This window comes from Bombus pascuorum, chromosome 7, assembly GCF_905332965.1.
Source record: "Bombus pascuorum chromosome 7, iyBomPasc1.1, whole genome shotgun sequence".
Lineage (NCBI taxonomy): Eukaryota > Metazoa > Arthropoda > Insecta > Hymenoptera > Apidae > Bombus > Bombus pascuorum.
The window spans coordinates 17,940,630-17,951,647 of NC_083494.1; the positions used below are offsets into that span (position 1 = coordinate 17,940,630).

Sequence of the window (11,018 nt, forward strand, 5' to 3'; positions counted from 1 at the left end):
AGTCTCCTAGAAAAGGTGTACGCTCGTTATAACCTGACCCAGCGATCTTTGGTAAAAAGCCCTGCCTGGCCCAACGGGCCCGAAAAATCTAGGTCATTGGCCTGACTGGCTACGTAGGCCGCGATTGGATTCGTGATGCCACGATCCCTTTCTTCCACCGTACCGTCTTAACGTTTAGCCGTTTAGCCTCTAACTTCTCGTATCTCGTCTGTTTCTCGCCTTTCTTAATCACTCTTCCTTCGGATCGGTTCCTTCTCTCAACCGATCGGTTTCTTTCATCATCATCATCATCATCTTCTTCTTCTTCTTCCTCTTCTTCTTCCTCTTCTTCTTCTTCTTCTTCTTCTTCTTCTTCTTCTTCGTCTTCTTCTTCTTCTCTTTCCGTTTCGACCGAATACGATCAATGGTACATTTCTTGTTATCCGATCAGACTGATCGATACTTTGTCCAACATACAATCAGACACGACCAACTATTTATAGAAATATCGCGTTAGGATAATTACGCACGCCCTGGAAAAGACAATTTGCTGCAGAAATTTACTAGGCAACTAGTGTTAATAGGATTAAGGAAATGAAATCTAAGCAGAGAATCGTTTTCGTTTAGGAAAGTATTTTACTCTGGATGTTTTATATATTGTGTATACATATCCAAGTTGATACATTATCCAGGTTGAAAAACGAGCTGCATCTCTGGTGCCGAGGTGCCGGAATTAACCTAATTCGCTCAGTCTCTCGGCCTCTGTCCCAGGCAAATTCGTCGATAAATGGTTATAAATGGTGATAAATGGTGATAAATGGCGATGGCGGATAAACGAATTCGCGGTAGCAGGCCGCGTCTATCGCAATGTCTACGGCATAAATTGTAAGGTGTTCGTTTGTACCTGCTGTTCGCGCTTGTGGCTTTAACGGATCTCCATAGTCGGGCCAAAATAAGAAGATCGGTACCCGATCTCGCCTCCTCTTTCGTCCGGCTGCACCCGTTCTACCTCTGTCCCCCTATTCTCCTTGCCAAGACAACGTCACGAGAGACCGTGTAACCTTTGGGACCGTAACCCCGTTATATTATTACATTTAACAATGGTCCGCGCTCTTTATTCTAACCAATGCACCGTTCCTACAACCTGTCACGGAAGCTGTCTCCAATCCTTCTTTTTTTTTTTTCCTTTCTTCGTGAACGCTCGCCACCTTTGACCGATCTTCATCGTGTGTAATTTGACACGAGTCGTCGACTCGAATCCACGTTCCTCTTTTATTTCCATATATACATACGCTTTACTTTTAACAAACTTAAAATCCTACTTTACTTGTAAAAAACTTAATGTTTCAGAAACATTGCCAACGTATTATACTTTTATATCGTATAATTTTCATATCATGGTATGTAACGTCATTGGCAGATCTTTTTGATTTTAGACATCGATAAAACGACGTAAATAGGATATTTATTGTTAATATATTTAACGTTAAATGGAAAGCAGCAAGGTCATTGTTTGCAATGGTTACAAGTTATTACGAAACTGTTATAACTGGGCTAAATTCACGTAAACTGAGATTTCACTTTACATAGTTTCTTTCGATACTCGAGAACTTTGTAAATACGATAGCAAAATACGATTCGCTTGAAAATAAGATAAATAAGGAATGGTCGAACGCTTCGAAACGTCGTCATAATTTTCTAACAACTTTTAACGTTTACTTAAGTTTACGTACGTGTGCCAATACTTCCGAAACGGAGCGAACGTGGTAATCGACTGACTTGCTAGCGATCTACCGCGTGAGACAAAGATGCGAGCTGAGAAAATCAGATCTATGATGCGTATGCGTGTTCGAGTAATACGCGTATTCATTGAGAAACCGGGGAATTCCCTATTGAGGAAACCCGTTTTACGAATGCAGCGGGAATTAAATTATACAAGACAACGTAATAATAATATAGCAACCGAAAGAAAAACTTTCTACTCACTATTTAATTGGGGAAACGGAACGGGGAGAAAACGATAATAAATTGCGAAGGAAAGACAGGTTAATCTTAAGCAAAAGAGAAATAAATTATTGTTATGGAGTAAGTACATTTTTACAAGTACGTGTAACGAAGTAACGAAAGAGAACAGAGAGGAGAATGTTAGACGTGCCTCTCGATTCGACCGTGGCGAGATACAGAGTCTTATTTTTAAACGCATTTCGAACGTTTCGTCGCGGCTCCACGCGACTTTGTTGCGATTTATTGAAAGTGAAATATCACATATCGACCGTTTATCGATATATCGGCGATTTATCGTACGTAACGCGCAACTATATTAAACACAGAGATAAGATACACCGCGACAACACGATGCCTACCTAAACATCTCAACTCCTACTCCGCGCTAAAATCCTGGATAAAATGGAATTTTCGTCGAAATATTCATCGATATTTAATATAACATTAACATAACATTAATCGATATATAATATAAAACAAATTTCTATCGTGAAACGAAAATTCCTGTAAAATCAGATTTAAAGCTCTGTTTAGAACGCTAAATACTATATTACTAATTTATTTACTATTACTAACGCAGATTTCTCTTATAGAACGCAGATTCCTCTTTCGAGCTTGGCTACACGCGGATAAGAATTTTTTATTATTTTCCATATTTCGTATTTGCGTTTCATATTAAAGAGACATCGAGTTTTTATCCACCGCCAAATGTACGATAAGAAGAAAAATCTGTTTCCGAGAGATCGAAACACGCAACGGGACCATTATACGAAGTAAACGCAGAATCCGGACGTGGGCTCTCCTCTTTGAGTCAGTGCCACACTTAAAGTGAAATAAAAGTAACAAAACGGGCACGTACACGTGAGAGGACATCCGGATACACGGAACACGCAACGAGCAGCCGAGATCCGCGTGTGGTTCCTGATTGGCTAGCCCCATAAATACACGGAGGGTACATTTCGTCGTCAAGTATTACAGCCTGATTATTTCGGATGAAAACTCGCCAACTTTCACCTTGCGAATGTCGATACGTTCCGCTTCGGTTAAACTTCCACGAAGATGGCAAATTTCGTTACTAAAGATGGTCATTTCGCGTGATTTATCCACTCCTTTACGGTAAATTAAGTACACCGCGTTAATCTATGATACCTCAAAATTCCAAAAGAAAGATTATATTTCGTTAATTCGTAGGATTATTTAATTGAACATTCGTACCAGATGAAAGACGAACGAAACGACGAAGACCAAAAAGCGCACCACCAACGGAGGATGAAACGAGTAGGGATCGTGGGAAGTAAAACGAACTGGCAACTTTGTATTACGGTAACAATCATTTAATCGAACATGAGTTTTATAAATAATCCACATCTTCCGACTTTATACAAATTAAAAATTACAGTTCCGCAGTCATCGACCATTGCAACACACGACACAATTTCAACGAGAATTCGTGGATCGAGTAAGGAAGGACGATCGGAATAAATTAATACCATGGTCGAACGTATCAGCCTGTCGAAAACTAATGAGTATTCTTTTGAAAACGTCGCGTATTTTTAAAAGAAAGATATCGCCCTCCGTCGGTCGATCCATCGAAGGCTCGTGGCTCGTTCTCCGACGACGAATCGAAACAACGATCGAGCAAGTACATATAATTCTCTTTCCCAAGTACTACATTTTCTTCATACAAAAAAAGAGAAAAAAAAAAAGAAAAAAAAAAAGGAAAAAGAGAAAGGAATCGAAAGAACGAAAAGAACCCGTAATGAAGCTTCGGCAGATACGAACATTAAAATACGTAGAACAGCGCAATGTCGTATCTTCGAAACGTCGGTCTCGAAAAGGATTTCCTTAAACAATCCTGAAACTGTTGTCATACAAACTGTTGTGTTACAAACGATGCGTGAGGATCAAAAGCTAAAGGACGAAAGGAACTTACAGAGCGGGAGAACAGGCAACGGAAAAGGATGAGAAACACGATTAAAAAAGCGACATAAAAAACGACTGACTATCTTACAAAGATAAACCGATAGAAAGAGGAATAGATGAGAGAGAGAGAGAGAGAGAGAGAGAGAGAGAGACGAATGAAATTAAATAACAAAGAAACAGAAAAGGACTGCAGACAATATGACTGTGAGAATATATAATATAAAAGCAATATATAAATAAGAGAACAAGCGGTAGGACTTACTTGATAAAAAAAAAAAAAGGAGAATAAAAATAAAACGTATTTGGAAGAGATTAGGTACATCCGTAGCGAGACCATACGCGTGGCCGCGCCTTGCGTAGTTTTCGTCACTTCCTTTTACGTCTATTATATTACGTATATGTTACACCTAGCTATGTATATGTATACACTCATGTATGTATATATATATATATATATATATACTCTCTGCTCAATGCGTTTTGCTCGAGATTTTCCTTTTTCTTTAATGTTCGCTTCTTTCTACCTATGTAACTACGTAACGAACGTATCCGCGCACGTGTGCTCTGTTATCGACACGTGTATATATATATACACTCGTGTATGTATATATATATATACATATATATATATATATATATATACACTCGTGTATGTATATATATATATACATATATATATATACTCTCTGCTCAATGCGTTTTGCTCGAGATTTTCCTTTTTCTTTAATGTTCGCTTCTTTCTACCTATGTAACTACGTAACGAACGTATCCGCGCACGTGTGCTCTGTTATCGACACGTGTATATATATACACTCGTGTATGTATATATATATATATACATATATATATATATACTCTCTGCTCAATGCGTTTTGCTCGAGATTTTCCTTTTTCTTTAATGTTCGCTTCTTTCTACGTATGTAGCTACGTATACGAACGTACCGGTGTACGTGTGCTCTGTTATCGACACGTATGTATATATACACTCATGTATGTATGTATATATACATACATATGTATACTCTCTGCTCAATGCGTTTTGCTCGAGATTTTCCTTTTTCTTTAACGTTCGCTTCTTTCTACGTATGTAGCTACGTATACGATCGTACCCGCGTACGTTTATTCTATATCGACATATATATGTATACCCTCATGTATGTATGTGTAAATATATATATATGTATGTGTTTGTGTGTGTGTGTGTGTGTGTGTGTATTCTCGCTGCTCAATATGTTTTGCTCGAGATTTTCTTTTTTCTTTGATGTTCGCTTCTTTCTACGTATGTAGCTACGTATACGCACGTACCCGCGTACGTGTGCTCTGTTACCGACACGTATATGTACACACCTCGCGACAGTGGCTTGCACGCACAATTTAACGTCGTCAATATAACACAGCACAAGAGATCATGTCACTTCTCCTGAATTCACCCGCACAGAAGAATCGTTGGTCGAGTCCCGATCGAAGGCTTCATACCCATCTACGAGATTCTCGATCCAGCTCGATATTGCACCTAGGAATTACGCACTACCACCTATCTTTTCTCGAGACCAAGAATTATCATTCGGCACGGTTTCGTTACGTTCGGCGCAAGTTTGCTCACTTACATATGCTGGATAGAAACAGATTCCTCGTTTAGGTCCCCGTTTGGCAACGCATCAGCTTCTCGTTGAGTTTCCTCGAACGAATCGTATTAAACACGTTAGATAACGATCGAGTCGTCAACGTTTCGACGTCTTAACTTCGATCAACGTCATTTCGAAATAGGTACTTACAGTAATTTAGGTACGCTCGATACGTTCTCCCCACAATAGAGAGAAACCGCTCCGTGAATCTAATCCCTGCCGATCCTTTTGTGAATCTGTTGGTGTTTAATGAGGTGCGCCTTCTGCCTGAAGGCTTTGCCGCACACTTCACACCTAAACGGCTTCTCGCCCGTATGCGTTCTCAAGTGCACCTTGATATTGCTCTTGTTTAGAAATCCTCTGTTGCAGATGGAACACCTATGCACCGGCTTCTCCTTGCCGCCTATCAGACCAGATTCCGTTCCGTACGGTAGCGCCGTCGCACCCGTGCCTGGACTCTTCTTCGACGGATTCTGCGAGCCTGGAGCAGGCCGTGACCTCTTTCTAGGGTGAGAGGGTGCCGCGAAGGACGAGTGCAGCAAATGATCGGGACTGCACGAGGTTGAGACTCTGCCAGGTGGACTGACAGGTGGGTAGGGGCTCGTCGACGACGGAGTCTCGCCGCAGGATGCATTTTGTAGGCCAGCATTCGCGGATTGCAACCTGGCGTTGATCAGCGGCGCGTACCCATGCGTCAGCAAACTCTGTAAGGTCGAGCCGTGCTGCTGTGCCTGCGTCGAAGGTGTCGCCGTCCCGTATATCTGCGAATACGGGCTTGGCGACGTAGTTTCTTGAGCTTTCGGCGAGCACGCGGTATCGATCCACTCGGCAATGTCGATCCAATCGCGCGACGCGTCCGGATCGTGCTCCGAACCTGCCCCGTTTCCACCACCAGGAACTGTCGTGTCCGCTATCGCCGAACCAATAATCTCAGCTATATCCTCGATATCGTAGTCTACTTGTTGCGTCGACTGTGGCAGCTGTTGCTGTTGGTGATGATGATGATGATGATGATGATGCTGTTGTTGTTGCTGCTGCTGTTGCTGCTGCTGTTGCTGCTGTTGTTGTTGTTGTTGCTGCTGCTGCTGTTGCTGCTGCTGCTGTTGATGTTGATGATGTTGTTGCTGCTGTTGCTGTTGTTGCTGTTGTTGCTGCTTTTGGGTACCCTGCGGGCACGGCGTGCTGGAGGATACGACCGGTGACTCGTAATACTCTTGATTCGACGAAGACGTTGGCGATGAGGATGGTAGCGATGGCCTCTGCGCGGACGATGCTATCGTGTGATAGTGATGACCAGGTATACCGTTGATGCTCAAATGTCCGGTATAACCGGTGAAGGGTGGAAGAGGTTTCAATTCTGCCAACGATTGGGCCGAGGCAACGCCGACCGACGAACCAAGAAGAAGGGTGTCCCATGCATCCTGCAGACCAGCTGCCGTTTGCTTGACGTCGGGAGGCTCCAGAAAGTCCGGACCAGTCGCTCCCCATGGCGATAGAAGTAAACTGTCCACTCCGACAACCTCCGCGGGCGAACCACCGACGACGATGCCTGTCCCTTGACTGCTGTGAGGCGGCTCAACCCCGGAGGACGTTAGATGCGGCGGCGCTGTTGGCGGACCTGACTGCGTTTCGTACTTCATCTCGATCACGATGGACGATGTTGGCGACACAGCGCCCGGACAGACGGGCACGATCACGTCTTTAACCAAGGAACTCGTTTGGCTCTTGCCGGTGCAAACCGTCTGCTTCGTCGAACACCTGGGATTCCCGGCTGGGATGATGTCGTACGGCGACGTGGTAGCGAGTTCCTCCTCTTCACCGGTGTCCAGAACGTCCTGCGACGATTGACTGAGAGGATATTCTACTTTGATGCCGCGCACCGTACTTTGTTCCTCCTGTTGCTGTTCTTGACTTGACCGTTGCGTATCCGTGGACGGATACTCGAGCTTGATGCACGATCTCGACAGAATGTCCTCGTCGCTGTCGTTCCTACAGGAGGCCGTCGAGATTCGCGACGTGGACAACAAGGAGCTGAGCAGGGATGCGTTAAAGGTGGACGTCGAGGACGAAGACAACGACGGTGACGCTGATGAAAGTGTCGCGTTTGTCGTTCTTCGTTCCTCCGTGCGTACTTTCGGATATTCCTCCGTCTTGATCCTGACGTTTAGAGACGACAGGATTCCGTTTAAGGAATCTGGCGACGCGACGCTGCTGTTGCCGACGTTGTTCCTAGCGTTAGTCGGACCGTGCGATATCGTGGACGTGGACGGTAGCACGTTGCTCTGACCCGTGGTCGTAGTTGGGAGCCCGGCTCGCAGTGTTCGATTATGGGTCTCCGTGGAGGACGTGGTGGTCAAGAGCGCGGAAAGAATCAGATTGTTGGCCGAAGAGGGTTCCGGTGACGACGAGGCGATGCCGTACACGCTGCTAGGCGAACCTACGGCATCGGCACCTCGCGCTACCGAATCCACGTGACCGAGGCCCGACGACGAGCACGAAGAGGACGACGTCGAGGCGATACCGTAGCTCGTACAGATGCTTCTGCTCGCGTTCGACTGATTCGGCTGATGTTGCGACGACTGTTGTCGTTGATTCGGTTGCTGCTGCTGTTGCTGCTGCTGTTGCTGCTGTTGTTGCGACTGTTGCGATGGACTATTCGCGTTACGATTCGGTGGACTATAGAACTGAAAACTACCACTACCGTTATCCGGTGCCCCCTCGTCGATCCTTGGGGGCCCAGGGGTCGAGGGGAAGAGGGTACCAGGATTCCACCAGGGATCCACTCTACTGCCGGGGGTGCTGCAACCGCCAACGGCGCCGCGGGGACCTGTAACATGGATTTCAGTTTTCAAAAGGAATCGTACACGTGATAGTCAGGCTGCGGATTTTTATGCATTTATGGAAAATTTCGAAGAAAGGATGCAGAAATCCACGCAATCCGCGTAATATCGTTTAATACCTATTACAACATTTTGAAGGTAAAACAAATCTATTACTATACCTTGCCTTTATAAAGATATGAATTAATCGTAGTAATAATAATAATAATAACAACGACAACAACAACAACAACAACAACAATAGTAATAATAATAATGATAAGAAGAAGAAGAATTTCACCGTGCAGCGAAACATCGCTCGTTTCTATTTTACCTTATATTCGAAATAATTTCTATAAAAACGAAAATTTGATCAGGTTTGCGCAGTCGTCGAATACTTTTTGAAATTAGAGTTTTAAATTAACGTTACGTCAGGTACTGTTCTTGACTTAAAAAATATGAGAAAGAAGGATTCGAAATGCGATGATTATACGGTAAACGGAACAAATAGTTTGGTGAACCAATTACTTTGTTTTTCATTTGCGCGCGCGTATATATCCTATAAACAATACTATTCCTATGTAGCGTGCATATCAACAGGTAAAACGTAGGCAATACTACCGGTGCGTATAAATACACACGTATAGCATAGCAGCATGTATCGCGAAGTTAAGTAGGCAGATACCACTTCTCTCGAGAAGAAAGACTTGCTCCTGTTAACTAGGTTAGTGGCACGCTAGCCAGCCACGGCTGGGTACACTCGACCAACCAAATTGCCGCGTTTAAAAATACATTTTCGTCTTTCGAATAACTAGCTATCACACGAGTGAGAAAATAGAGAAGAGAAACGCAAAAACGAAGGCAAAAACCGTTCATTCACGAAAAGGCAGACGACGCTGGTAGAAAATTCCAACGCGAACAAATGAAACAATGCAAAGTAGGTTTGCGAATCACGCGACTCCTAAGAATTGAAGGTAACTGGAAAACTGTCCTTTCTAACTTTAATTTCAAAAAGTATCCTACAATCAAGAGGACAGACGGAAAAACGTCAAGGTTTCGCTTCAAATAGAAAAGTCTAAATAATCTAGTATCCGGTTGCGAACGACATATAAATCTGGCCGTGAGATGATTGCACAAAGGAAGATTTATTTGCATTTTCTCGTAGGAGTTCGCGATCCCCGTATCCTGCCACGAAAAATGCGAGTCGGCTCTCTCTCTCTCTCTCTCTCTCTCTCTCTTCCTCTCTCTTCCTCTCTCTCCGTTCCGATTGACATATCCGCGTGGCCGTAGAAGCACGTCATGGGAATCATGCAAATGGTCGACGCATACGTATAGTCCGGCTACCCACCACGAGGTCCGACATCCCTTCTACCATCGTTTCTGCCCAAGCCAAGCTCCCTCCAGCATGCCGTGTCCGTCCTTGTCGTCGCGTCGGTTAGAGCCCGTCCTTGTCGATTGCCAACCGACGGTAGACAAGCGTTGGAGGTGCCTGCTTCGGGGACCGACAGAGGGGACAGGGGCTCTCGTGGAGCTGTGACGTGTTCACCGGGTACCGTTATCCAATGGCGTGGACTGGCGAGCAGGCCGCTCGACCCGCTCGCCGATCAACCACGAGAGAACAGCTCGCACTACGGTCCCACTTTTTCGGCCCTACGACAATGTCTCGGTGAGCCACTTATCAATGGGATCACCGGGTATTCGCGCGGCGCGACCAATTCGGCTTTATCGATTTACGCGGACCCATCCAACTTTCCGACTCGTACTGCTTTATACGTGCGTCCATCCCCGGATATATTTTATACCGCGTTTTAAACCGTCGTTCGATCGTATATTTCCGTATATAACCGTCGTTTCGTGTATTTCATATATTCACGGTTCGGACATTTACTTATTCGTCCGATATTTCGACGGAATTTACTCGATGGCACGGTACAGCCGCATGGAGAAAAGTTTGAACGGGTTTAAAGCATCGTCGATACGAATTTTCTAGGTCACCTTTAAAAATACAAATTCCACGGCTCTGTATCATAACGAAAGGGACCGTTCGTAACGATCGTTGCCGATGCAAACATATCGGAATTAAATGGCCGTTCACGCGTAAGCGAGAAGAAGCTGCAACGTTGATCCGCGGCCACTCGTGCCCGTCGCTATACGCCGAAACTATACCGCGCTCGCGTATAGTGGGGACAAGAAGCGAAGTAGGCCGGAGCACCGTTACAACCCGCTGCACGATTCGAGCCTACGCAAATCGGCTAGATTTTGTCCAGATGGCTTTCCTTTTCGTTGTGAAAAATGGCGCGTGCGAGCCGCGGTTTTTGCTCTGACCCACATTTGCCGGCCGATGCGCTATCCTCCTCGGCCAGCAAACCCGCCGATTTTCTTTCGAACGTAACGACGCCAACATCCCATGAAAAACAATCGTGCCTCTTTCATGTTATGCCTTTTATAATACGGACAACGTTGTAAACGCGTATCCTATAATCGTAAATTGGCGTTCAACGGTCGTTGCAGCAATTCTACGATCGATCGTCTGGCTGTCCACGATTAAAATAACCGAGGTTAGAAGTATTTTTACGCTCGGAATTCGAATTTCTCGATGGTTGGACGAGAGGCGCGCGCGTGGTCACGTGACAGGGGCGCACTTGTTCGCGCTACTATACGCGGCTAA

The 11,018-nt window shown here is 44.8% G+C and overlaps 1 protein-coding gene across 1 annotated transcript; it reads right to left on the reverse strand.

Moving 5' to 3' along the window:
• Positions 1-5,133: 5,133 nt before the first annotated feature.
• Positions 5,134-8,117, reverse strand: LOC132908910 (ichor). Its single transcript, XM_060963355.1, has one exon. The coding sequence runs from the start codon at positions 7,169-7,171 to the stop codon at positions 5,741-5,743; it is 1,431 nt and encodes a 476-aa protein (XP_060819338.1). The 5' UTR covers positions 7,172-8,117; the 3' UTR covers positions 5,134-5,740.
• Positions 8,118-11,018: the final 2,901 nt, after the last annotated feature.